The 27,765-nt window shown below is 45.5% G+C and overlaps 1 protein-coding gene across 24 annotated transcripts in view; it reads left to right on the top strand.

Annotated features, from left to right (window-relative positions):
* The first annotated feature begins 10,025 nt into the window (after positions 1-10,025).
* Positions 10,026-27,765, top strand: part of FNBP1 (formin binding protein 1) — a 161,758-nt gene continuing 144,018 nt past the window's right edge. For all 24 annotated transcript variants that reach the window (XM_003911191.5, XM_003911193.5, XM_003911192.5 and 21 more), the window contains exon 1: positions 10,026-10,294. In XM_003911191.5, coding sequence (XP_003911240.1) covers positions 10,271-10,294 — 24 coding nt within the window. In that variant the 5' untranslated portion in view covers positions 10,026-10,270. The remainder of the gene's footprint in view (positions 10,295-27,765) is intronic.

The following is a 27,765-nucleotide window of genomic DNA, read 5'->3' as shown; positions in this document are numbered from 1 at the left end:
TCCTGGTGGGGTGATTCACGCCTGAATCCCAGCACTTTGGAAGGCCGAGGCGGGCGGATCACTTGAAAATCAGTTCTTTGGAACCAGCCTGAGCAACATGGTGAAACCTGGTCTCTACTAAAAATACAAAAATTAGCGGGCATCAAGGCATGCGCCTATAGTCCCAGCTACTCTGGAGGCTGAGGCAGGAGAATCACTTGAACCTGGAAGGCAGAGGTTTCAGTAAGCCAAGATCCCGCCACTGCACTCCAGTCTCAATAAAAAAAAAAAAAAATCAGGTAAGAATCTTAATCCCATTTAATAATATAATAGTGATGAAACATTAAAATAGTTTTAAATAGGAGACTTTTGTCTTAGTTTCTGGACAGCAGTTTTATAAGGGCTTAAAACTGGGTTCTTAGTATTCCTTGCTTCTTTATACTTGGGTATTATGATGTGAACTACATGGCGTCATACCAATGCTGTCTGTCCAGAGGTTTAAGGGTAATATCTTTTCTCACATATTTGAAAGCTGTATTGTGCCAGTCATTATTTTGGAATTGAGAGAAATAAGAATGAGGGAAACGTGACTACAAAGACATTGTGGAGCATTTTCTCTACAGTTACTTCTTAAATTCTGAGAAAACTGCTACCTTGACAATTACATTTAGCCATGTGATTTCATAGTTTCAAGAAAAGATTATTTGCATAATCATGAGGCTGTAACTGGAAACAGACAGGTTGAGTGACAGAACAAGTTATGCCTGCTTCACCTGGCAACATTTTCAAAGGGGCGTTACGCTTTAAGGTATTGAGTGAAAAAGCCTGCAGGGGCTGGAAAGACTGATCTCCTAAGCGTGGCTTTTAGCCTTACTCTCTTGGTCAAGTACATTTTATTTTTCTATTTTCTCTTTTTTATTTTTGAGACAGAGACACTGTATTGCCCAGGACTGAGTACAGCGGTGTGCTGTCTGTTCACTGCAGTCTCCACCTCCCAGGTTTAAGGGATTCTCATGCCTCAGCCTCCCTAGCTGAGACCACAGATGTGCACCAGTATGCTCACCTAATTTTTGTATTTTTGCTAGAGACAGGGTTTCACCATGTTGGCCAGGCTGGTCTTGAACTCCTGGCCTCAAGTGATCTGCTCACCTCGGCTTCCCAAAGTGCTGGATTACAGGCGTAAGCCACCCTATCCGACCTATTTTCTCTAACTTTTCAGGATCAGCTTAAGGTTACTACTAGAATGTGTAGTGTTGAATCTAGTGCTATTGTTATTAAATAATTATTTGGTATCGGTTTAGACATTTCCAGAACTCTTTTAAGTAATTAAGGGGTTAATATTCTCCAGTTTAATAAAGTACAATTGCCATTTGTTTTTCCTATCAAAAGACTTGATAGGCCTGGCTGGTGTCTCATGCCTGTAATCCCAGCACTTTGGGAGGCCAAAGCTGGCGGATAACTTGAGCCCAGGAGTTTGCGACCAGCCTGGGCAACATAGTGAAACACTTTCTCTACAAGAAATACAAAAATTAGGCCAGGTGCGGTGGCTCATGCCTGTAATCCCAACACTTTGGGAGGCTGAGGTCAGTGGATCACCTGAGGCCAGGAGTTTGAGACCAGCCTGGCTAACATGGCAAAACCCGTCTCTAACTAAAAATACAAAAATTAGCCAGGCATGGTGGCGCATGCCTGTAATCCCAGCTACTCAGGAGGCTGAGACAGTAGAATCGCTTGAACCTGGGAAGCAGAGCTTACAGTGAGCCAAGATCGCACCATTGGACTCCAGCCTGTGTGACAGAGCGAGATTCTATCTCAAAAAAAAAAAAATTAGTGGGCATGATTGCACCAATTTACTCCAGCCTGTGCCACAGAGGGAGACTCTGTCTCAAAAAAAAAAAAAAAGAAAAAAAATTAGCGGGCGTGGTGACACGCACCTGTAGTCCCAGCTACTCAGGAGGCAGAGAGGTGGTAAGATCGCTTGAGCCCAGGAGTCAACACTGGAGTAAGCCTTGACACTTTTTTTTTTTTTTTTTTTTTTGAGACGGAGTCTCCCTCTGTCGCCCCGGCTGGAGTGCAGCGGCGCGATCTCAGCTCACTGCAAGCTCCGCCTCCCGGGTTCACGCCATTCTCCTGCCTCGGCCTCCCGAGTAGCTGGGACTACAGGCGCCCGCCAACTCGCCCGGCTAGTTTTTTGTATTTTTTAGTAGAGACGGGGTTTCACTGTGTTAGCCAGGATGGTCTCAATCTCCTGACCTCGTGATCCGCCCGTCTCGGCCTCCCAAAGTGCTGGGATTACAGGCTTGAGCCACCGCGCCCGGCCAGCCTTGACACTTTTATCCAGCTTGGATAAAGTGACAGAGCAAGACCCTGTCAAAAAAAAAAAAAAAAAAAAAAAAAAAAAGAGTTGGTTGATATTGCAAATCAAAAACCTCTGTTAAGACAGTATAGGAGGCCGGGCGCGGTGGCTCAAGCCTGTAATCCCAGCACTTTGGGAGGCCGAGACGGGTGGATCACGAGGTCAGGAGATCGAGACCATCCTGGCTAACACGGTGAAACCCCGTCTCTACTAAGAAATACAAAAAAGTAGCCGGGCGAGGTGGCGGGCGCCTGTAGTCCCAGCTACTCGGGAGGCTGAGGCCGGAGAATGGCGTGAACCCAGGAGGCGGAGCTTGCAGTGAGCTGAGATCCGGCCACTGCACTCTAGCCTGGGCGACAGTATAGCGAGACTCCGTGCTCAAATTGGGGCCTAGCAATACATTCAGAAGTCAAATGCTACTTTCGTTCTTTGACTTGAAACACCATTTCTTCCACGATTGCAGCTAAAGTTTTCATGCATTTCTTGGGGTGTCGGGAATGCCTCCAAGTGCATCTTTCTGCAGAAAGTGATCATGGAAAAGCCAGGCTGTGACACACTTTGAGTCCTGTGGATTGGAGAGGAACTTCAAAATTACTCCTCAACCTGTCGACCCTAGTCATAACTTGCGCAGCCACAGGACAGGCAGTGTTTCTTAATTTTATGCACATCTTTACAGACCTTCAGGGGAATTGGATTATTCGTTGTGAAAATTCATTGCAGTTTTAGCATTTCACTCACCATAGAGTTCCTGGTTTTATCCTACTCCACTTTTGCCAGTTGATCGCTTTCTTGGGTCCCATGTAAGTAGTTTGAATGCAAAAGAAATTGGAAATTTTAAGCTAAAAACAAGTTATTTTGAAGAAGAAAAAATCCTGAGAATTTCATTAGAAGTAGTTCTTCACCAGGAGACAACCAATCAACTGTAAGTTCAAGCAAGCAGTCCTGCTGCATCAGAAATGTTTAAAGGCCTGTATTCCCAGCTACTGCGGAGGATCATTTGAACCCAGGAATTCAAGGCTGCAGTGAGCTATGATAATGCCACTGCACTCCAGTCTGGGCAACAGAGCAAGACCTCTCTAAGAACAAAGACGAAAAGAAAATGCTGAAAGGGTTGCTTTATTTTCTACAATAAGTAAAAATCCTCCGGAAAACAGGAGGAAAGGAAAGGTAACCGACACTTGTATGTATATTATATGGTAAACATTTTGTACATATTCTTTCGTTTAATTTTAATTTTTTTTTTTTTTTTTTGAGACAGAGTCTTACTTTGTTTCCCAGGCTGGAGTGCAGTGGTACGATCACGGCTCACTACAGCTTCCAACTCCCAGGCTCAAGCGATCCTACTACCTCAAGCCCCCAAGTAGCCAAGCACAACCCTGCCGGGCTAATTTTTGTATTCTTTTTTTGTGGAGACGATTTTGCCGTGTTGCCCACGCTGGTCTAAATCTCCTGGGCTCAAACGATTCTCCCACCTTCACCTCCCAAAGTGCTGGGATTATAGGCATAAACCACCTTTCTTTCCACCTTTACAATAACCTTCGAAGTAGCGTTATTTCCATTTTATTTGTTTGATTTTTGAGACAGGGTCTCACTATCAGGAGTGCAGTGGCATGATCAAGGCTCACCACAGCCTCAATTTACCAGGCTCAAGCAATTATCCCACCTCAGCCTCCCGGGTAGCTGGGATTACAGTTGTGTACCACCATGCTTGGCAAATTTTTTTATTTTTTTGTGTACACAAGGTTTTTCCATGTTGCTCAAACTGGCCTTGAATGCCTGGTCTCAAGCGATCTGCCTGCCTTGGCCTCCCAAAGTGTTGGGGTTACAGGCGTGAGCCACTGTGCCTGGCCATATTTCCATTTGAAAGAAGAGGAAACTGATGGGGAGTGGTGACTCACGCCTGTAATCCCAGCACTTTGGGAGGCCAAGGCGAGCGGATCACGAGTTCAGGAGATTGAGACCATCCTGGCTAACACGGTGAAACCCCGTCTCTACTAAAAATACAAAAAATTAGCCAGGCATGGTCGCGGGCACCTTAGTCCCAGCTACTCGGGAGGCTGAGGCAGGAGAATGGTGTGAACCCAAGGGGTGGAGCTTGCAGGGAGCGAGACTGCACCACTGCACTACAGCTTGGGCAACAGAGCAAGACTCCATCTCAAAAAGGAAACTGAGGCTTAGAGAAGGAAAGTAATCTATAGCTGTCTGGACAGAGCTATCCAAATCTGGCTAACACCAAAGACTGTACTCAACTCCAATTCCTTAATTTCAGACTAATGACAACCTATGAGATCCGTGGTTTTTTTTTTTTTTTTTTTTTTTTTGAGACGGAGTCTCTGTCGCAAGGCTGGAGTGAAGTGGTGCGATCTCAGCTCACTGCAACCTCTGCCTCCTGGGTTCAAGCAATTCTCCTGCCTCAGCCTCCCGAGTAACTGGGGTTACAGGCACACCACCACGCCTAATTTTTTTGTATTTTTAGTAGACACGGGTTTTTGCCATGTTGCCCAGGCTGGTCTCGAACTCCTGAGCTCAAGCGATCCGCCTGCCTCGGCTTCCTAATACGCTAGGATTACAGGCGTGAGCCACTGCACCTGGCCAAGATCCCTGTCTTCTGAATGAGTAAACTGAAGCTCAGAGAATGTAAGTAACTTGCAGAAGGCCATACAACGAGTAAGTAGTAGAACACCAGATCCCAATTTAACAATTTTGAAACCCTATCTGCTTTAAAATCTCATGTCTATCTACAGCTGTATAAATATCTGTCCATCTAAGCCCCTGAATTAGATGTTCATTAGTTGCAGGCAGGGTTAGAATTGCCAAAAAGCCCTAATACAATTGTTTGCCTCTAACTACACAGGGTCTCTGTTCTGTTTGACCAGATACCTTATTTCATTGCTAATACTGACCATGTGATCAGATTATTCAGTGGAACATGTTTGAGTCCCCCACTGAGAGTAGAAAAAAAAAAAACCCATAAATTTACAGAGTTTTGTTTTGTTTTGTTGTTGTTTTTGAGACGGAGTCTCACTCTGTTGCCCAAGCTGGAGTACAGTGGCGCAATCTTGGATCACCACAACCTCCACCTCCCGGGTTCAAGTGATTCTCCTGCCTCAGCCTCCTGAGTAGCTGGGACTACAGGCGTGCGCCACCATGCCCAGCTAATTTTTGTATTTTTAGTAGAGACAGAGTTGTACTATGTCGGCCAGGCTGGTCTAGAACTCCTGACCTCGTGATCCATCCGCCTCGGCCTCCCAAAGTGCTGGGATTACAGGCGTGAACCACTGCGCCCGGCTGTTTTGTTTTTTACTTAATAATTAACATAGGGGACTTTGTGACAAAATGTGTTGGTATTTCTTCCTACCGCCAACCAAGTAATTTTTTTAGTGGACATCAGCTGAGTGTCCTTTAATTTAGTGTTTTTTTGTTTTTATTTTTATTTTTTTAGAGACAGGGTCTTGCTGTCACCCTGGCCATAGTGTAATGGTGCGATCATGGCCCACTGCAGCCTCGAACTTCACGTGCCTCAGCCACTATCTACCTGGAGATAGTGTCAGATATCACAGGTTGAGGGCTTGGTCCTCAAGACTGCCCCCCACCCCAAGCAGGTGTCAATCTTAAGTTTTAGGTTATGTGATCTTTTTGACCAACTGTTTATAAATCAGAAATCTCAAGTCCTCCTTTTTGGGTTTAATTTGTTACAGTGCCTCTCAGAACCTAGGGAAACATGTTTATTATAAAGGATATAGATGAAGAGATATATGGAGTATGGGGGAAGGAGAGTGGAACTATTTTTTTTTTTTTTTTGGAGATGGAGTCTTGCTCTGTCGCCCAGGCTGGAGCGCAGTGGGGCGATCTCGGCTCACTGAGAGCTCTGCCTCCTGGGTTCACGCCATTCTCCTGCCTCAGCCTGTCTGAGTAGCTGGGACTACAGGCGCCCACCATGATGCTTGGTTAATTTTTTGTATTTTTAGCAGAGATGGGGTTTCACCGTGGTCTTGATCTCCTGACCTCGTGATCTGCCTGCCTCGGCCTCCCAAAGTGCTGGGATTACAAGCCTGAGCCACCATGCCCGGCCGGAGAGTGGAACTTCTGTGCCCTCTCTGGGCATGCCACCCTCTAGGAACTTTTTTTTTTTTTTTTGAGGTGGAGTCTTACTCTGTTGCCAGAGTACAGTGGCTGGAGTGCAGTGGCACGATCTCAGCTCACTGCAACCTCCGCCTCCTGGGTTCAAGTGATCTCTTGCCTCCGCCTCCCAAGCAGCTGGGATTCAGGCAGTCACCACCACACTGGGCTATTTTATTTTATTTTTTGTATTTTTAGTAGAGATGGGGTTTCACTATGTTGGCTAGGCTGGTCTTAAACTCCTGACCTCAGGTGATCTGCCTGCCTCTGCCTCCCAAAGTGCTGGGATTACAGGCGTGAGCCACTACATCCAGCCAACTCTGTAGGGACTTTTATGTGTTTAGCTATCTGGAAGTTCTCAGAACTTTGTTTTTTGGAGTTTTAATAGAGGCTTTATTTTATGTAGTCATGATTGATTAAACTATTGACCATTGCTGAGCAACTTAACTTTCAGCACCTCTCCCCAGTCCCCAGAGGTTGGAGTGACAGTGTGGGTGCAGATAAAAGTCCCATGCCTCTAATCTTGTCTTGGTCTTTATGATGACCAGTCCCGTCTTGAAGCTACTAATACTTAAGGACTGTCAGCCATCAGTCATCTCAGTATATAAAAATACGTCATTTTGGGGTTTTTAAGGATTTTAGGAGCTGTACTTCAGGAAACAAGGTTGAAGACCAAATATATATTTTGTAATATCACACCAAGATCATAATTTTGTAAATCGGTGGTCTCTAGATTTTACTGAGAGGTGAAACCAGTGTATGCAACCCAGACTAACCCCCTAGATAATATCAGCGTTTTCATCGAGTTTAGAGTACCCCTGGTGAAAACTGGTTCCTAAGTAGGTCAGGTCACAGTAGTTCGTTAAAGGGGATACTTCCTTGTCTTAGAATCACTTCCTCCTGCTCTGAAGGGAAACTGAACTGGACTTAGTTCTTCCTAAAAACATGCTGTGCTGTATTTTAGCCTTTTTTTCTTCTGGCTTATTTCATTTTATCCTAAACCCTGTTCTCATTGCTTCATGATTATTGATGTCTTTCTCCTTTATTTTTTGAAAGATTTGACACTTTCAAGCATTTTCCAGTTACTGCCAAAGCTTAATAAAATTAAAGATATTTGCAGTGTGGTATAATTAACTCATTTCCATAAAGTTCTGCGGCAACTTTTATTGGGTTCCTTCCTATAACTAACAATTTCCTGCTTACTCGTCTTAAAAAGTTTCATCTTCATGTGGTCTCTTTTTCTCCTGCTGTCCCTTCCTCTTCCTCTTTCTCCTCTTTAAAGCAGCAGGTTGTTTTACTTCTTGATTAGAGTATTTTCACAAGTGGTCACTGTTTTTGAGAAGTCTCCAAGAACTTGGTCAAGATTAGATCACTGTATTTGACTAAGTCAAGCCCTGGCAGGAAGGTGATTACTGAGGCAAAGTCTTGTTAGATAAACCTGCATTGCATGTACCATTTCCAAATTTTAGCAGACTAAACTGTGCAGCATTGTTTCAATTTCCCCCTGCAACTCACTCTGGCTATTAATCTGCCTTAGGAGATAGGTAGCTGGCTGTTCTCATTGTTATATATCTAGCAGTCTCTGGACGAAAGAGAACTCAGACCTAGTAACTGAGAGCAAAATATTTATACAGACACAAGAATGGGGGTGGGCAGGAAGGGAGGGTTGTAACTGAAAAAACGCAGACCAAAACAGTTTTGACAACTTAAATTTATTGTAACTGCCCAACAAAGGAAGTAGAGTTGGAGGTTTATCTCCAAGAGGTTTTTTGTTTTGTTTTGTTTTGTTTTTTGTAGCTCCACCTCTTAATTTATTATTATTATTCATTTTATTTTATTTTTTGAGACAGAGTCTCGCTCTGTCACCCAGGCTGGAGTGCAGTGGCACAATCTTGGCTCACTCCAACCTCTGCCTCCCAGGTTCAAGCGATTCTCCTGCCTCAACCTCCTGAGTAGCTGGGATTACAGGTGCCCTGTCACCACGCCCGGCTACCTTTTGTGTTTTTAGTAGAGAGGGGGTTTCTCCATGTTGGCCATGCTAGTCTCAAACTCCTGACCTCAGATGATCTACTCTTCTGCCTCCCAAAGTGTTGGGATTTCAGGCGTGAGCCACAATGTCCGGCTTTAATTCATTATTGTTAATATTTTTGAGACAGGGTCTTGCTCTCTTGCTCAAGCTGGATGGCAATGGCATGATCATGGCTCACTGCAACTTCAGCCTTCTAGGTTCAAGCTATCCTCCTGTCTCAGCTTCCCAAGTAGCTGGGACCATAGGTGCATGCCACCATGCCCAGCTAACTTTTTTTTTTTTTGTAGAGACAGGGTCTTGTGATGTTGCCCAGGCTGGACTCAAATTCCTGGCCTCCAGCCATCCTCCTGCCTGGGCCTCCTGATGTGCTGGGATTACAGGCGTGAGCCACTAGACCCGGGTTAGCTGCACCTTTTAATGGAGGAGAATGATAAGCAGGTTGAAAATGGTGGGGTGGGATTGGAGAAATGCATCATCGTAAAGTATTTTTTAACTGGGGGCCCATGTTGGGAGCCACACGGTTACTCAGAAAAGGATCCAGTAGTAGCATTAACCGAGGGAGAAAGATAAGCTGTGAGGAAAGGCCTAGTGAGTCAGAGGAGTTGGAATTCCAAACATTTTCCATAGCTTGTCAGTAACGACATTTGTGCAGATCTTTGGATATATAAAGAGGGAGTCCGTCTATTGATAAAATGAGCGCTGGGTTTACCAACCCTAGGCTTTGGCTCACCCTGATCCTCACCGCCGGGCGGTGAGATGGTCGCGTTATTGCCTCCATCTGGTGGACTGCGCTCTGCGCTTCCAGCGGTGGAGGAATTGTCCGCCTCCACCGAGTCAGCACGTGCTGGATTTGAACCAAACAAGTTATCTGTGTACCCCACGCCTTTGCTTTTACCCACTAGGCGGTAACGTGATTTCACGCCTGAGAGTTTCTTGGCTGAACAAGTTGGAAATCATTGGTTTCAAAGATTGGAAATCACTGGGTGCACGCCCCTGGATTTTTTCCCCAACCACTCGAGGCCGTCGCGCTTGCTTCGACGTTTCTATTCGCACAGCACGCAGATACTACCGCCCCACTCTCACCGCGCCAGCCTGCGGGGCTCTCGGGCCTCCCTCAGGCGGTGGGAAAAGAGCCTCCCGGGCTCACTCTACTCGGCGCGCATGGCTGCCAGGGGAAAGTATTGTCCTTAAATCCAGAGCGGCGCTGCGCGCAGGGGAGCGATCTCAGACCTCCGCGGAGCATCGGTGATCCCAGGGCCGGCCGCGTTCCAAGGCAAGCGCTAGTACTGCGAGCAGAGAGTGGTCACTAAGAAGTCATTAGGAGACTGGCAGGGGGAGTCCTCGGGATGCGGTTCCCGCCGTCCCTCACACCTCCCTCCACGTCCTTCCGGACCCCGGGGCGACGCGGACCCGGCCGGGGGAGCCCGGGGGAGCCCGGGGGAAGGGGTCGAGCCGGGGCGGGGCGGGCGCGCGTGCGCGAGCTGTCAGGCCGGCCCCGCCCCCGCGTCCCGCCCCGCCCCTGCCGCCCCTCCCCCGCTCTCCTGGTGTAGGGCGGGCGGGCGCTGCGGCGGCCGCGGCTGCTGCTTCCTCGGGCCATTTTGCTGTGGAGCGGCGGGGAGGAGGAGCCGCCGAGGAGACCCCGGGCAAGGAGCTGCGAGCCGGAGGAGGCCGCGCGAACTCCGGGCTTTCCGCGGTCGCGGGGATCTCGGGGGGCAAAGGGATCGCCGGGGTGGGGGACCAGAGAGCCGCGCCCGCCGCGCGGAGCGCCCCTTCGCGCCCCCAGCACCATGAGCTGGGGTACCGAGCTCTGGGTGAGTGAGGGTCTGGGCCCGCGAGCAGATGCGGGGCGTGCGCTGCGTTTCCCCGCGGCCTGGGGAGGGGGCGCGGGCCGCGCTGCCGGGCGGAGGCGAGGGCGCGCTCGTCGGGGTCGCTGCGGCCTGGGGAGGAGGCGGGGTCCCCGTGCCCCTCGTCGGCCTTGGCCCGAGCAGGAGGTGCGGACCGGCTAGTCCTTCGGAGGCGAGGGGAGTTAGTGCGGGTTCCCAGCGGCCTGAGGAACGGCACAGGCGGGCCTCCCTGTCCCCTGCGCCCCGGGGCGGGCGGTGTGTGTCGGGCCGAGCCCTAATCCCCCGGGGCGAGCCGCGGATGCCCGGGGGGGGCCGGGACCGGGCGTGGGGGCGTGGAGGCCCCGGCTGCGCGGCGCTGCGTTGGGTCTCTGGGCGCCCCGGCTGCGAGTTTTGTCCTGGCTCGGTGGAGGCGCTGGCGGATCCGGCGCTTCCCCGGGGGCGGGGCGGCCGGGGCGAGCGCCGGGGGTCGGGTTTTGGGGTGCCGGGGCTACAGTGCGGTCTTCGCTCTGGAGGCGAGGACTTCTGGCCCGTGGCGGCACCAGGCGCGCTTGTTCTTTCGGGGTAGCTCAATCCTGAGTGGATGTGGGCACTGCGACGTCTGGTCTGGAGGAGAAAGTGGGAGTTGGGGAGACATCTTACGTGATCTCCCTCAGGAAGAGGCTTTCGCGTGGTCAATCTTTAACGGTTGCTCGGAGAAAAGAGTTTCCAGTGGGGAAAGTTGACGGTGAGGGACGGCTGGCGGGGATGCTTGGCCGGGAGGTGCACACGGTAAACGGGCAGCCCTCGGGGCTGAGGGCCGTCCCCGGGAAGGCGAGTGGCCGGCTGTGGATGGAGCTCTTTCCCTGCCGTCCGCGGATTCCTGGGGAAATCACTGGGCAGGGGATGGGCAGCGCGGCGGCCGGGGAAGGAGTAGACGAAATCTCAGTTACTGCACTGAAATGCCCTCAAGATGAGCCATTTCCCAGAATGAACTCTGAAGTGCCTGCACTGCCTTTTGGAATTCTATTTGCAAAGGGTGTGGAGGAGAAAGTGTAGGGTGGTGTTGCTATCTGAGATGAGGCCGAGAAATCTGTTGTCAAAATAAAACAAGGTTAGAGCAATTGCAGAAACAGAGCGAGTCCTCCCTTGTTTTTTGTTTTGTTTTATTTTGCTTTAATTGTTTTTACATAACCATCTGTTAGGTACAGAAGCAGCTACGGTTGTTATTACCAAAATCCTGAGGGCAATAGCTCCCTTACATTAAGATAATTCATTTTATAAACATCTTCTGCCTAAAAGGGATTTATGACAAAATTTCCACTGATGTTTACAAGTATCCATTTTGAAAATAAAATCGTTTAAAATATTTGCACACACCAGTTTAGGCAAAATTTACCACTTTGAGTGCTGTATTGAAGTTTCTTTCCTCTTCTAATCCTTCCACTCTCTTTAGCTTATCTGGGGTGGGGAAGCAAATCAGAAGAAATCTTTATCAAGACAGTAGAAACTGTGGCACAATTTTTTTTTCACTTGTTCAAACAGCAGATGGAATTATGGAGGGAAAAGGTACAATATATTTCTGAGTGAAATAGGGACCGAACACAATACCTTGGTGGACAGTTCAGAGATGTTGGTAAATGGGATAGAATATAATTCCAAAGAGAGGGAGTGGCTATGAGCAAAACTGCTAAAACAGCAGCAATTGCCTGCATTATTCCGTACATTTATTTTTGAGGGTGGAGGAGTGGGAAGGAAGGCAGGGTTAGGAGTGGTTGAAAATAAATGAGAGAGGCCAGGCACAGTGGCTCAGGCCTGTAATCCCAGCACCTTGGGAGGCCGAGTTGGGAGGATCTTTTGGGCCCAGGAGTTCAAGAACAGCTTGGGGAATATCTGGAGATGTTTTCTCTTAAAAATAAAAATAAAAAAGAAAATAAATGGGAACTGGAATATATACAAATAAATGATATGAAATCTTAGATTTGCTTCACAATAATTTGTGTTGTTAGTAGATCAGAGATAGTGAGACAGAATTGGCCATTATTGAAGCCAGATGCTGAGTACAGAAGTGTTCATTACATTATTCTTTCTAGTATATATGTTTGACATTTTCTACAATAAAAATAATTGGAAAATATTTTTAAAGGAGAAGGATATGAACTATCTAATTTTTTCACTTGATAATTTTATGAGGTAGAATGAATCAGTTAACAGTTCTATATATGCAAGTGTATGGCAATGAGGAGTTTTTAAAAAGACGTTTTTAAAAACTTCTTTTTTTTTTTTTTTTATCTGAGACGGAGTCTTGCTCTGTTGCCTGCCCAGGCTGGCATGCAGTGGCGTGATCTCGGCTCACTGCAGCCTCTGCCTCCCAGGTTCATACGATTCTTCTGCCTCAGCCTCCCGAGTAGCTGGGATTATAGGCACCTGCTTTCATGCCCAGCTAATTTTTTGTGTGTTTATTAGAGACGGGGTTTCGCCATGTTGGCCAGGCTGGTCTCAAATTCCTGACCTCAGGTAATCCGTCTGCCTCAGCCTCCCAAAGTGCTGGGATTACAGGTGTGAGCCACCACACCTGACCTTAAAAAAGACATTCTTTTTTTTTTTTTTTGGGACAGGTCTTGCTCTGTCGCCAACCCAGGCTGGAGTGCAGTGGCCGGATCTCAGCTCACTGCGGCTCCGCCTCGGGTCCGCGCCGTTCTCCTGCCTCAGCCTCTCCCGAGTAGCTGGGACTACAGGCGTCCGCCCATCCCTTGGCCTAGTTTTATTATTTTAGTAGGACGGGGTTTCACCATGTTAGCCAGGATGGTCTCGATCTCCTGACCTCGTGATCCACCCGTCTCGGCCTCCCAAAGTGCTGGGATTACAGGCTTGAGCCACCGCGCCCGGCCAAAAAAGACATTCTTATGAGTACTAGCATTTGCCTTTGAGTAGCTTACAGTTTAATATAGGGAAAGGAATGAACACATGATTGTGCTACTAAGAGAAATGCAAAATCTAAGTTTTCAGGTGAAATGCAAAGATGTATAAGGCTTAGTAGCTTTTGAGATTTAAAAAAACTAGAATAATGAAGGATTACGAAAAGTAAACCCCGTTTCTCCGGCGGTCAGAGACTTGGTGATGTGTGGTACACTGGGTAGCCGAGCGGAGGGCAGTGATTAAGGGTTTTCCTTGAATGGTGGCTTTGGAATCATGCACATGTATAATGAGATAATGATGGTGCGCTCAAGCCCAACTTGGCAGAATTATTCTTCTAGATGGAGAAAGAGCTATGGTTTGGGTGGCCATGAGTTATTTGTAACAGGTGGTTGCAGCTCTCAGGGACCTTCACAAATACTATCAGATTTTACATACATTTTAGGACTTCAGGTTAAAGTCAATATAGGCTTTTAGAAACTACAGGTTTCTAATGTGCATTTTACACTGAAGGCCTACTCTAAGCCACATCCTGCTTTGTAGAGGGAGTAAAACCTTTCTCTTCCTCTTTCTTTTTTACTTTTTCTTCAACTCCTTCATAGAAATAAACTTTCTTTTTTCTTTTTTTTTTGAGATAAAGCTTTGCTCTTGTTGCCCAGGCTGGAGTGCAATGTCACGATCTCGGCTCACTGCAGCTTCCATCTCCCAGGTTCTAGCAATTCCCTTGCCTTAGCTTCCCGCGTAGCTAGGACTACAGGTGTGCGTTACCACACCTGGCTAAGTTTTTGGTTTTTTTGTAGAGATGGGGTTTCACCATTTTGGCCAGGCTGGCTTCGAACTCCTGACCTCAAGTGATCCACCCACATCGGCCTCCCAAAGTGCTCGGATTATAGGCGTGAGCTACCTCACCCAGGCTTAAATGGCCATTTTGAAGTGATTAGGTTATAATAAAATAGTTTACAGCTCTTCATAACATTGCCTTTTAATCAATTTTCAAAATTTTTATTTAACAACTACGGTGTGCGCAAGACACCAGCCAGAATCTGTTGTAAGTCACGTTATATATATTGAAAGCTATCTACGTGGAAGCATAGAAAGTAGGTTTTACCTCTAGCCTGTAACATCAGAGTCAAAAGAAAAAGTATGTTTTTATGTAAAATCAACCAAAATACATTTACTCAAGACTTGTTAAAAAGGCAGTGTTAGTAAGGTAAATATGTTCACTGACTTGTGGAAGTTGTGGCTGGTTGTTGGAGAAATGGCAAAGCAAGAGTTGCTTACATTTGAATGTTGTTTTTTTTCCTTGCCTGCTTACTGAGGGAAGTGACAGGTTACTGAAGTGTTAGTTCAGCTTTTTATTAGCTTGCTCATTAGTGTGAAGTATGAATAAATCCATTGGAAAGTTAAGCCTTCCTCGTAATTATTCTGTTTGCAGCTAACAAATTATTCAGTGACAGAACCTGGTTTTGCTGCCTTCTAGTGTCCTCTCTGTCATCTTTATTTATTTGCTCTGGTGCTAATGAGAAATGAAGTATGTACAAGAAAGAGAACAGAGAAACCTGAATAATGCATATTGGTTAGCATAGTAAGAAGCCACCTGTGGGCTGGGTGTGGTGGCTCACGCCTGTAATCCCAGCATTTTGGGAGGCTGAGGTGGGCAGATCACGAGGTCAGGAGTTTGAGACCAGCCTGACCAAGATGGGGAAACCCCATCTCTACTAAAAATACAAAAATTAGTCGGGCATGGTGGTCCACGCCGGTAATCTCAGCTACCCAGGAGGCTGAGGCAGAGAATCCTTTGAACCCGGGAGGTGGAGTTCGCAGTGAGCCAAGATGGCGCCATTGCACTACCTCCTGGGCGACAAAGCAAGACTGTCTCAGCAAAACAAAACAAAACAAAACAAAACAAAAAAACCACCTGTGTTGATTGTATGTAATTTTTTTTTTAACCTGTGATTTTTAGAACCATGCCAGGCATATAATGTACATTCGACTGTTGAATATGTTGACCCTGATCATGGTGTGCACTTTCAAGAGGCAGCCGTGTGAGGATTGTCTACCGACTGTACTGGGAACAATGCTTGACTCCGTGTAGGAGTTCAATAAATATTTATTGGATAAATGAATAAATCTCTTTTTTTCCTTTTAACATTTGCTTTTTTAAAATAATGGGAAGATAATTATAACACCTTTCTGCACTTTGGCAGTTGTAACAAATATATATAATTTTAGGTATCTTTTTGGAAAATAGACTCTATTTTTTAGAGCAGTTATGGTCCATAGCACAATTGAGAAGGTACAGAGATTTTCCATATCCTTTCTCCCCCCAAATACACATAGTCTAGGGACCTTTTTTGCCTTTAAAGTAGGGTTTGAAAAATTATCCCGGCCGGGCGCGGTGGCTCAAGCCTGTAATCCCAGCACTTTGGGAGGCCGAGGCGGGCGGATCACAAGGTCAGGAGATCGAGACCACAGTGAAACCCCGTCTCTACTAAAAATACAAAAAATTAGCCGGGCGCGGTGGTGGGCGCCTGTAGTCCCAGCTACTCAGGAGGCTGAGGCAGGAGAATGGCGTGAACCCGGGAAGCGGAGCTTGCAGTGAGCCGAGATCGCGCCACTGCACTCCAGCCTGGGCGACAGCGCGAGACTCCGTCTCAAAAAAAAAAAAAAAAGAAAAATTATCCCTTCTCTGTTGTTCATTCTACCTAGGCATGATATGTGTACATATGTTTATGTAAGAACACTTTATGGTGTGTTGAATTTTTTTTTTCCTAGTGTGTCGAAATTTTAAACTAGTTTTTTTTTAATCTTAAAGTAACTAATTATTAACAGTTCCAGGTATTGGAGAAGTATTACCTCTTCTTACTGCCCTTGAATGCTACATTGGAGAACCGTATTAACAATAGTCCCTAGCTCTTCTACTGCTCTTTTTTCTTTTTTGAGATGGAGTTTTGCTCTGTCTCCCAGGCTGGCGTGCAGTGGCGCCATCTTGGCTCACTGCAACCTCTGCCTCCCAGGTTCAAGTGATTCTCATGCCTCAGCCTCCCGAGTAGCTGCAGGCCCCCACCACCATGCCCTGCCAGTTTGTGTATTTTTCGTAGTAGAGATGGGGTTTCACCATGTTGACCAGGCTGGTCTCAAACTCCTAACCTCAAGTGATCTGCCCGCCTCTGCCTTCCAAAGTGCTGGGATTACAGGTGGAGCCACCATGCCTGGCCTCTACTGCTCCTTTTTCTTAACCCTTCAGAGATTTCTGTTTGGGATAAACGTAGCAAGACCAACAGGGGAGATAATACTCCCTGAACCATGGTGGGTAGGGCAGAACTGCTTCAGAAAAGAAACAAAATCAACTTAGTTTTGCCATCCTTACTTCTCCATGAGAACAAACTTTGCACATGTCTTTTCTGTTTAGTAGATATTAAAAGAAAACAAACCGTGGGAGGCCTGGAGAGAATTTGCAGTTGATATTTAGACATCAGTTTGTTGCCTTCACTTTGTACATTAGACAGAATCCTGAAAATTTGTGGAAGTTGCCATTTCGGTAGGCAAAACTGTACTTTAAGCATGTAAAAGAGTTTTATAAGTGTCTGTACTTACTATGTGAACACATTACAATTCATGCTTTACATTGGTGAGACATGGAAAGTACTTCTTTGAAGGACCATTCAAGTATCACCCACTAACCACCTAAAGCTAATATTATGTTTCCTGCAAGTATTACTCATACTTGTTTCATCAACACCACCCACATTTAAAAATAAGGCTTTATTTTGACACTTAAAAATTGAAAGCTACTAAGAATACATGAATGCCCTGGGAAATTAATCTAATTAGATTTTAGAATGTGGGTGTGAAGTCTTCTGGAATCAGTGTTTATAAAGGAATATTTGTTTCCTGTTTTACTTGTACACTCATATTAGCTTGAGCCTAGTAATGTGTTTAGTTAAAAAACTGTTTTTTTAAATGATAAGAGGCCAAATGTGTGTTTTTATATTAGAGAGTAATTTGGGGGTATGTACGTTTTTTTGTTTCTTTATTTGTTTGTTTTTTGAGATGGAGTTTTGCTCTTGTCGCCCAGACGGGAGTGCAATGGCACCATCTCAGCTCACTGCAACCTCCACCTCCCAGGTTCAAGCGATTCTCCTGCCTCAGACTCCCGAGTAGCTGGGATTACAGGCGTGTGCCACCATGCCTAGCAAATTTTTTGTTTTTAGTAGAGATGGGGTTTCGCCATGTTGGCCAGGCTGGTTCTCCAACTCCTGACCTCGGATGATCCACCCGTCTCGGCCTCCCAAAGTGTTGGGATTACAGGCGTGAGCTACCGCTCCCGGCTGTAAGTTTTTAATACCAGTTTATCGTGATCTTCCACTTCAGACCAACTTTTAACTCAAACCTCACCCTATTTGTAAAATTCCATGTTAAACTTATGTAAAGCTTAACAGCCTCAATTGTTTAATACTAGAAATAGATTCAAACCACCACCCCCACCAACAAAGAAAGGTAGATGGAACTTCCATTTTCTTGTTGCAAAAGCCATAATAACTTTCACATGTAAACTATAACATCATATAAACGATACGATTTTTTAAATTAGAGCATACAGTTCTAGTGATTGGAATTAGGTTTTTAGTAAGAATTAATTCCTACATCAACACCTAATAGCAGCCACAGTTTCCATTTGTACTTGTCTACTTTCTCTGTGATGCCAAAATGGGAATAACTTATTATGAACTCTGTAGTTATTGTAATATTTTCACATGTGCCATCCCCTATTGTCTTTTTTTTTTTTTTTTTTTTTGGAGATGGAGTTTCACTCTTGTTGCCCAGGGTGAAGTGCAATGGCATGATCTCGGCTCACCGCAACCTCTGCCTCCCAGGTTCAAGCGATTCTCCTGCCTCAGCCTCCCAAGTAGCTGGGATTACAGGCATGCGCCACCATGCCCGGCTAATTTTGTATTTTTAGTAGAAACAGGGTTTCTCCATGTTGGTCAGGGTGGTCTTGAACTCCTGACCTCAGGGGATTAACGACTCACACCACTAAATGCTACAGAGCCCACGGTGGCCTCCCAAAGTGCTGGGATTACAAGTATGAGCCACCGTGCCTGGCCTCCCTATTATCTTAAACTCTTGAATGATTGTTATCATCACTGCCATTTATTGAGTGCCTGCCATGTCCCAGGTGCTGGGCAAAGTGTTTACATCCATCATCTTGTTTATTTGCTACAAGAATCCAGTAACGTAAGTACCATTTGTGCCAATATCCTGGAAGAAGATGCTTAGATGGAGTCAGGAGTGCAGTTTTATTGGGGAGTAACATCTGTGAAGGGAAAAGAGTGGAAGCCGTCAGATCACAATGCAGACCTGCCAGAGTCCCCACCAGGCCAATGGGGAGCTCCAGAGCAGACACAGGAATCCTCTGGCAGAAATGGCTAGGCCTCTGTACCTCTGCCTTCCTTTATCATTGGCCAGAGGTCGTCCCAAGAAGAGGGTGGTCTTGGCTGCCAGCTTGCTCAGTCATTGGCTGGGGTGCTATAAGAAGAGATGCCCACAACTCAAAAGATGAGGTGGACCCTAAAGGAGGCTGCATGCTAGCCACAGTCCTTGCAGCGAGTCATTTTTCGGCACTTCTCTATGTTGTCCAGGCTGGAGTGCAGTGGCATGATCTCGGCTCACTGCAACCTCTGCCTCTCGGGTTCAAGTGATGCTCCTGCCTCAGCCTCCCAAGTACCTGGGATTATAGGCGCACATCACCACACTCTGCTAATTTTTGCATTTTTTTTGTAGAGACGGGGTCTATGTTGCCCAGGCTGGCCTTGAACTCCTGGGCTCAAGTGATCCTCCCACCTTGGCCTCTCAAAAGAGCTGGGATTACAGGCATGAGCCACTGCACTTGGCCAAAAACTGGATCTTCTGTGTTAGTAGTGCACGGTTCCCTTTATCCCCATCATTCACTCATATTTCCCCATCACTGCTGTAGATTTTGCTTTTTAAAACATTTGATGTTATTCATATTGAGAATCACTGAGAATCAATGACTCACACCACTAAATGCTGCAGAGCCAGCAGAAACAGTCATGAATGAAGCTTGTATTCAAGCAGATGCTTCATGGATGTCTAGTAATCTCATTCTTTCAAAGCCAGTTATTGTTTTTCTTTTCTAATTTAAAGAAATTAATTTATGTGGATATTAATTAGTAGGAATAGTATCAAGTTTCTGAATTTGCCTAACAGAAGTATGTCTTGGTGAAAACTATTTTTAATGAAATTGAGAAAGAACAAGGAGGAATACAGAGTCTCACTCTGTTGACCAGGCTGGAGTGCAGTGGCACAAACATGGCTCACTGCAACCTCAACCTCCCGGGCCCAAATGAGCCTTTTGCCTCAGCCTCCTAATTAGCTGGGACCGCAGGTGTACGCTACCACGCCTGGCTAACATTTTTTTTTTTTTTGAGATGGAGTCTCGCTCTGTCACCCAGGCTGGAGTGCAGTGGTGTGATCTCGGCTTACTGCAATCTCCACTTCCTGGGTTCAAGTGATTCTTGTTTCAACCTCTTAAGTAGCTGGGACTACAGGCATTTGCCCAGCTAATTTTTTGTATTTTTAGTAGAGACGGGGTTTCACAGTGTTAGCCAGGATGGTCTCGATCTCCTGACCTCTTGATCCACCTGCCTTGGCCTCCCAAAGTGCTGGAATTACAGGCGTGAGCCACCACAGCCAGCCCTTTTTTTTTTTTTTTTTTTTTGAGACAGAATCTTACTCTGTCACCCAGGCTGGAGTGCAGTGGCACAATCTCTGCTCACTGCAAGCTCCACCTCCCAGGTTTATGCCATTCTTCTGCCTCAGTCTCCCGAGTAGCTGAGACTACAGGTGCCCGCCACCATGCCCAGCTAATTTTTTTTTTTTTTTTTTTAGTAGAGATGGGGTTTCACTGTGTTAGCCAGGCTGGTCTCGATCTCCTGACCTTGTGATCCGCCCACCTCGGCCTCCCAAAGTGCTGGGATTACAGGCGTGAGCCACCATGCCTGGCCCAGCCTGGGTAACTTTTTTTAAAAAGTTTTTTTGTAGAGGCGGGGGTCTTCCTGTTTTGCCCAGGCTGGACTTGAACTCTTGACCTCAAGTGATCGCCCGCCTCAGCCTCCCAAAGTGCTGGGACTACATGCCTGGCCCACATTCAGGGTTTCAAAGTTTTGAGTCTTCAGAAACAAGAAACGAAATACTTTCTCTATTATCTATAGCAGAAGAAAACCTGGGACCTGTAAAGGAATCTATTCACCTTGTACTTCTATTTGCACAGCCAAAATTGAGAATGGGTTCCTGAAATCCATTTAAAGACCAGACAGGCTCTGGAGACAAACGGTGTGGGTGCTCCCAGTTGAGTGAGGAAGTGCTGGAGGACTCAGCCTGGGTTGCATTGCTTGCCTAATCTAATATTTATTAGTATCCGGCAAGTCCTTGCATCTCTGTTCCTCGCTTTCCCAATCTATAAAGCATGGCATGATGCTTGCCTTTCTCTTGACAAGAAGGCATAAAGATGAGAAATTGTTCATAAAGTACTTTGAGGTTGTTGGATGAAAGGTGATAGGTAAATAGAAATTATTATAATCATGGGGAGGGTTAATGAAAAAACTCTGGTCCTTGGGAACAAATTGTAGAACTCTTGCTGTAAGCAGGATTCATGAAAAATGAGCTATTTTCGGTCCTAGCCCTCTGATTTGAAATTTGGTATACATGTTAACAACAAAATAAACCTAATATTTGGAAAATGCCTAGAAAGCATTGCTTTGGACAGGAAATCTGGATTTCAAGAGGTCATATCAATCACATGTTTATCTTTTCCTCCTTGAAGAAAAATAAAATCCACTCCAAAACACTAATCATACTAATTTTTAGCAGTATACTTCGGCCTCCTTAAGATTTAAGTTTTTTCCTAGGGGGAAATAGTTTTCTTTGCCTATTATTACCACTTTTTTAAAAAAGTTCCACTGAAGTCACATTATTTCACCACCTAAAAAGCTGGATATTTGCTGCTTGAAACATCTAATGAATTATTCTGCCTATCAGCTTAGTTTGGGATTGATTTCTTCTTGGCAGAGATAATGAAGAGGTTTAGAAGTATTTGCATTGGAACAGATATGGAAATTTCTGGAAATGTTTGGGCAAGGACATTTAGATTTCCTAAGTGTATATGTGTATGTAAAGTATATTCTTCACCATGACTGACTTTTTAAATTTACATTTTACTTATCGGCCAGGCACGATGGCGCATACCTATAATCCCAGCATTTTGGGAGGCCAGGGTGGGAGGATAGCTTGAGCTCAGGAGTTCAAGAGCAGCCTGGGTAACATATTGAGATCCCATCTCTACTAAAAATTAAAAAATTACCAGGGTATAGTGGTGCATGCCTGTAGTCCCAGCTACTTGGGAAACTGAGATGGGAGGATCACTTTAGGCCAGGAGTTCGAGGCTGCAGTGAGCTGTGTTTGCGCCACTGCACTCCAGCCTGGGTGACAGAGCAAGACCTTGTCTGAAGGAAAAAAAAAAAAGTTTATAGGCCGGGCGCATTGGCTTGCGCCTGTAATCCCAGCACTTTGGGAGGCCGAGACGGGTGGATCACAAGGTCAGGAGATCGAGACCATCCTGGCTAACATGGTAAAACCCCGTCTCTACTAAAAATACAAAAAAATTAGCCGGTCGTAGTGACGGGGGTGCCTGTAGTCCCAGCTACTCAGGAGGCTGAGGCCGGAGAATGACGTGAACCCGGGAGGCGGAGCTTGCAGTGAGCTGAGATCGCACCACCGCATTCCAGCCTGGGCAACTGAGCAAGACTCTGTCTCAAAAAAAAAAAAGTTTATTTTAACTTATCCTTAAAAATAGGCTATTTACATTGTTCAGTTTCACAAGTAAGGTGTCTCCCTGTCATCCTAGGAGAAGTTTAGTTCTTGTTACAGCCGTTTTTGGCAAGAGGAGTGATGGTGGTAGTGCTCAATATTTATAACTTTGTACATAAAAGAGGTAACCAAACAAAATTATAAAAATTTCATTAGGCCAGGTGCAGTGGCTCACTCCTGTAATACCAGCACTTTGGAAGGCCGAGGCAGGCAGATCATGAGGTCAGGAGTTCGAGACCAGCCTGACTAACATGGTGAAACCCCATCTCTACTAAAAATACAAAAAAATTAGCCAGGTGTGGTGGCGCGCGCCTGTAATCCCAGCTACTCAGGAGGCTGAGGCAGGAGAATCGCTTGAGTCTAGGAGGTGGATGTTGCAGTGAACCAAGATTGTGCCACTGCACTCCAGCCTGGGCAACAGAGCGAGACTCCCTGAGAAAGAAAAGAAAAGAAAAGAAAGGAAAAGAAAAGAAAAAAGAAAAGAAGGAGGGAGGGAGGGAATTATTGTGTAATAAGGACTAAGGTAGGGTAACTCCATGGAAATATGTACAGGAGTGTAACTGAGGTGGGGAAATGGCATCCAAGTGGAGTCCTGAAGGACTAGTAAGTTTTACAGGTGAAGTGGGGTGGTCAGAAGGGTGGAGGGGGATCTAGACAGAGCCTTCCAGGAAAAGAAGAAGGAAATGGTATGTCCAAAGGGTCATGGAGAGCATAGAGCTCTCAAATGATGAGCAGGTGATGGAGTTGTAATAGGAGCCTGAAGAGGCAGACTATAGCTAAAAACCATGCGAGGACTACGGCTTCACCTTGAGAGCATGGGAAATACCCTTGAACTGCTGAAAGCAGGTAGCTATGGTGCCAGTTTTCAGTGTGGAGAAGGATGGAGAGGAGCTCAGTAGCTGCAGGCTGCACTGGGCCAATTGGCTGACTGGATTACTGGAGTGGGTTTCAGTAGAGAGTCTTTCTATGTGTTGCATTTCTCAACCTGTTTATATATGGGTGGAATTAGGTTGAAATGGATTGCTGAGGAGGCTTGGACATTCAAGGCAAGGCCTAGTAGTGAACAAAGAAGGCCTAGGAACCACCCTCTGCCTCCTCCCACTTCAAGATGTTCAAGAGGGAGGCACGTTCCCTGCTCTGGCTTGTCAGGTAAATCAAATATCGGCCACAGGTCCTTTTTTCCACCAGCTGGTTGCAGAACCTAAGCCTACCAGCACTTTATTCTTGTCCTCTCTGTCTCTGCTCAGATGATACAACCTTGTTAGGGTTATCAGGGTTTGTTCCCCAGCTCTTTTAAGCTAGCAAATTTCTTATTTTTAGTATGCCTGGAGGTGACTCACGCTAACCTAATTCCCAAGGCTGTTGAATAAACCAGAATGAATTTTAAACTTATAGTGAGAAGTATATTCATAAACAGACTGGATATTCATATTTGCTGATCTCTACGTTCTCTCCCTGTAGCCTAATCTGGGTGGAAAGCTAAACTGTGTATAGCATTTCTTGGAGAGCATAATATGAAAATAGGATTGGATGAATGGAATGGCTGATGACAACGGCAGCCTTAGGCGTCTACCTCCTCTGAAGGACAGGTCTACCTTACAGATAGAATAGAGTCTGTTTTATAGATGCTGTGTAGGTGATTCCTTTACTGTTAACCCATTCTTTCTTTAGGCAGACTATAGCACATTAGTTATGTTTAGATTTTTTTTTTTTCCCCTTTTTTTTGAGACAGAGTCTTGCTCTGTCACCCAGGCTGGAGTGTAGTGGTGTGATCTCAGCTCACTGCAACCTCCGGCTCCCAGTTTCAAGAGATTCTCATGCCTCAGACTCCTGAGTAGCTGAGATTACAGGCACTCACCACCACGCCCAGCTAATTTTTGTATTTTTAGTAGAGGTGGGGTTTCACCATGTCGCCAGGCTGGTCTTGAACCCCTGACCTCAAGTGATCCACCCACCTTGGCCTCCCAAAGTGCTGGGATTACGGGCATAAGCCAGCGTGCCTGGCCCTGTTTAGATCTTTTTAATTCCAATCTCTATTCAATCTTGGATGCCTGAGATTATATTCAGGTACCCAGATTGAGTGCTGGGTATTTATTATCTCATCACTTTCTAGCATTCTCCAAACTGGCAATCTGAGAAATCTGTAGTTTTTTTATGTATAATAATCTGTAATTTTTGTTTGTTTGTACTCCATCACCCAGGTGGCGTACAGTGCCTCAATCAAGGCTCACTGCAACCTTGACCTCCTGAGCTCAAGCGATCCTCCCACCTCAGCTTCCCAAGTAGCTGGGACTACAGGCCTGCAGCACCACACCCAGCTGATTTTTGTATTTTTTGTAGAGATGGTGTCTTGCCATGTCACCCAGGCTGGTCTTGAACTCCTGAGCCCAAGCGATCCCCCTGCCTTGGCCTCCCAAAGTGCTGGGATTGCAGGTGTGAGCCATTGCACCTGGCCATTTATAAGAATATGTCATTTCAAAAGCTCTTCTAGGTAGTTTTGATGTGGCTTAGGTAGCACTGTTTAACATTTTGATTCCTTCTCATGCATTCTCAGTTTTTGCTCATTTTTATTCTTTATAGCAAATCTAAAATCTAGCAATATTCTACTTCCTTACCCAGTCAGCTACTGACAAACATTATCATCACTTTAAGGTACTCTTTGTTCTTTATGGTTTTCTAGTAATGACTTATTAAGGTACCCAGATAAGTCATCATTCATTAATTCATTTGAAAAAGATTATTGGGCTAGGCATGCTGGCTCATGCCTGTAATTTCAGCACTTTGGGAGGCCAAGGTGGGCAGATCACTTGAGCCCAGGAGTTTGAGACCAGCCTGAGCAACATGGTGAAACTCCATCTCTACAGAAAATTAACCGGACATAGTGGCTGAGGCGGGAGGATCGCTTGAGCCCAGGAAGTTGAGGCTACAGTGAGTGGTGACTGCACCACTGCACTCCAGGCTGGGTGACAGAGCAAGACCCTGTCTCAAAAAAAAGAAAAAAGAAACGAAAAAAATATTTTAAACTACTTACGTGCCAAGCATTGTTCCAGGCAAAGGGAAAATGGCAGTTAACCAAATAGTAAAAAATGTTTTGCTTATATGTAATCTATATTTACAGTGTATCAGATAATGATAAATGCTATGGACAAATACAAGGAAATGGGAGACTCAGAACAGTAGGATTGAGCTTGTTGGGGAGAAGAACAGAAGTGTAGTGCTAGACATTTTACAAGATGCCTGTTACATAACTAATTATCTAATATTGCATCAATAGCTTAATATATGCATCTGGAACCCAGGGAGGAGATCCAGGCTGGAGATATACATTTGGATAACCAGAAAAAGCTAGAATTAAGTTGGTAAAATGCTAAGCTCTTGGCGTAGTTGTATTCCTCCAAGCACTTTATTTAACTTCAGGACTCTGTTACTTAGCGTAGCTGTCATAATGTGTTGCCCTTTTGGACAGTAACTCTTCACTGTGTTTGCCAAAGTGTTTGCCTCACTGAGAACCATTGTGTGAATCGTATTTTAGACTGGGAGGGGTGTACACTGTTAAGAGTTGATTGGTTTGCAAATTGTTATAACAGCATAATAAGTGGAGCTGGAAGTTCTGATAGACTTAGAAGTAGAACTGATGTACCAAATCATAAGTGGAAAAAATAAATAAATGGCTACTGACGGACATTCAGTTTTTGATAGTAATCAGAAATTAATGTCACACATGATTCTAACAGGCTTTTGAAGACAGACTAATAGTGTAGGCTTTTCTTTTGAAAGCTGCCCATGTTCTTATTTTGAGGTGGAAATGAAAAGAGAAAGTTTAGAATTACTCAGTTCATACCCTGTTGACTGAGATTTCTGTTGTACCTGACATTGTTTAATTTTCCTCTTTATCTTTCTTAGAGATACTTGACGTGTGACAGATTATATTTTGGAAAGATGTCCGTGACAATATTGCCCATCCCACATTGCTTATCTTAGAATGTGACCCCAAGACTCCTCCCATTGAGTGGTGAGAGGGGACTGATACCACTTGGATTTGAATCTAGGCAGATCTGTGTGACAGCCTTGACCAACAGAGTATGGTGAAAGTGATGGCCCCAGGCGTGGTGGCCCATACCTGTAATCCTGGTTTTCTAGGAGGCCCAGGTGGGGGTGCGGGTGGGGGTGAGGGGGATGATTGTCTGAACGCAGGAGTTTGAGACCACCCTGAGCAACATAGAAAGATCCAGGTTTTTTTTTTTTAATGATTTCTGAAGCAGAATCACAAATATACCATGCACTTTTTTCCTTGCTCTTTTAGGATATTTACTTTTTTTTTTTTTTTTTTTTTTTGAGACGGAGTCTCGCTCTGTCGCCCAGGCTGGAGTGCAGTGGCGCGATCTCGGCTCACTGCAAGCTCCGCCTCCCGGGTTCACGCCATTCTCCTGCCTCAGCCTCCCGAGTAGCTGGGACTACAGGCGCCCGCCACCTCACCCGGCTAGTTTTTTGTATTTTTTAGTAGAGACGGGGTTTCCCCGTGTTAGCCAGGATGGTCTGGATCTCCTGACCTCGTGATCCGCCCGTCTCGGCCTCCCAAAGTGCTGGGATTACAGGCTTGAGCCGCCGCGCCCAGCCAGGATATTTACTCTTAAAACCCAGTTGCCATATTGTTAGGAAGCCGAAACAGCACACGTAGAGAGACACACAGAGAAGCCAATCATAGAGGTTCATGTTGACAGCTCAGTCGAGGTCTCAACCAACAGTCATACTCAGCTGCCAGCCATGAGTGAAGGGCTTCCAGATGATTCTAACGCCCAGCAGTTGGGTCCCCCTAGCCTTTAAGTCTTCCCAGCTGAGGCCTCAGCAGTGATGGCGCAGAGAAAAGTTGTCCCTGTCCAAATTCCTAACCCATAATAAAGTGGTTGTTTCCCATTAAGTTTTGGGAGTGATTTATCATACAACAATAGGAACGAACAATATCTTTGGAAGTTGTAATAGATAGTATTAACACTACCCCTTCTTCATTTATCCAACAACAGAGCTACCATGTATCCTTTTATTCTAGTTTAAAGATAAAATGAAATCATTGTCTCTTTGAAGAAATGCTTAGAAAATGAAATTTAAAAGTTGAGGAACATTCAAAGAGTTTTATACTTTTTTCTCTGAAGACGAGAAAACAGTAAACCAAAAAGCTCTGATGTGAAAACATTAAGACTTCATGATGGCTTAATGTCTTCATGATGCAAATTCCGTAAATGGAGTTTTTTCTAAGGTTCTTGTCACAAGATCATACACTTTGAATATGGTGATTCTGTGTTATTTTTCATAAAATCTCAGGGTTTTTTACATTATCGTCATAACCACATAACCACTGAGTCACAAAAGGGGACATTTCATTGCAATTTCCTTTAGTAAGATATGGTTTTGCCATTTCCCCCCCTCAATTTCATTTCCTCTTCCTTGAAATATGAGCCATGCCAATCTCCTTCAGAAGTGTCGTTTTGAGGAATATAAAACAAAATGCAAAACTTTTTTTTTTTTTTTGAGACAGGGTCTGGCTGTGTTGCCCAGGCTGGAGTGCAGTGGTGCAGTCTTGGCTCACTCTAACCTCCACCTCCTGGGATCAAGCCATCTTCCCACCTCAGCCTCCAGAGTAGCTGGGACTACAGGTGTGA

The sequence above is a fragment of the Papio anubis genome, chromosome 13, assembly GCF_008728515.1.
Source record: "Papio anubis isolate 15944 chromosome 13, Panubis1.0, whole genome shotgun sequence".
Taxonomy (NCBI): domain Eukaryota; kingdom Metazoa; phylum Chordata; class Mammalia; order Primates; family Cercopithecidae; genus Papio; species Papio anubis.
The sequence above is the reverse complement of the archived record's forward strand: the minus strand, read 5'-3'. Positions and strand labels throughout refer to the sequence as shown.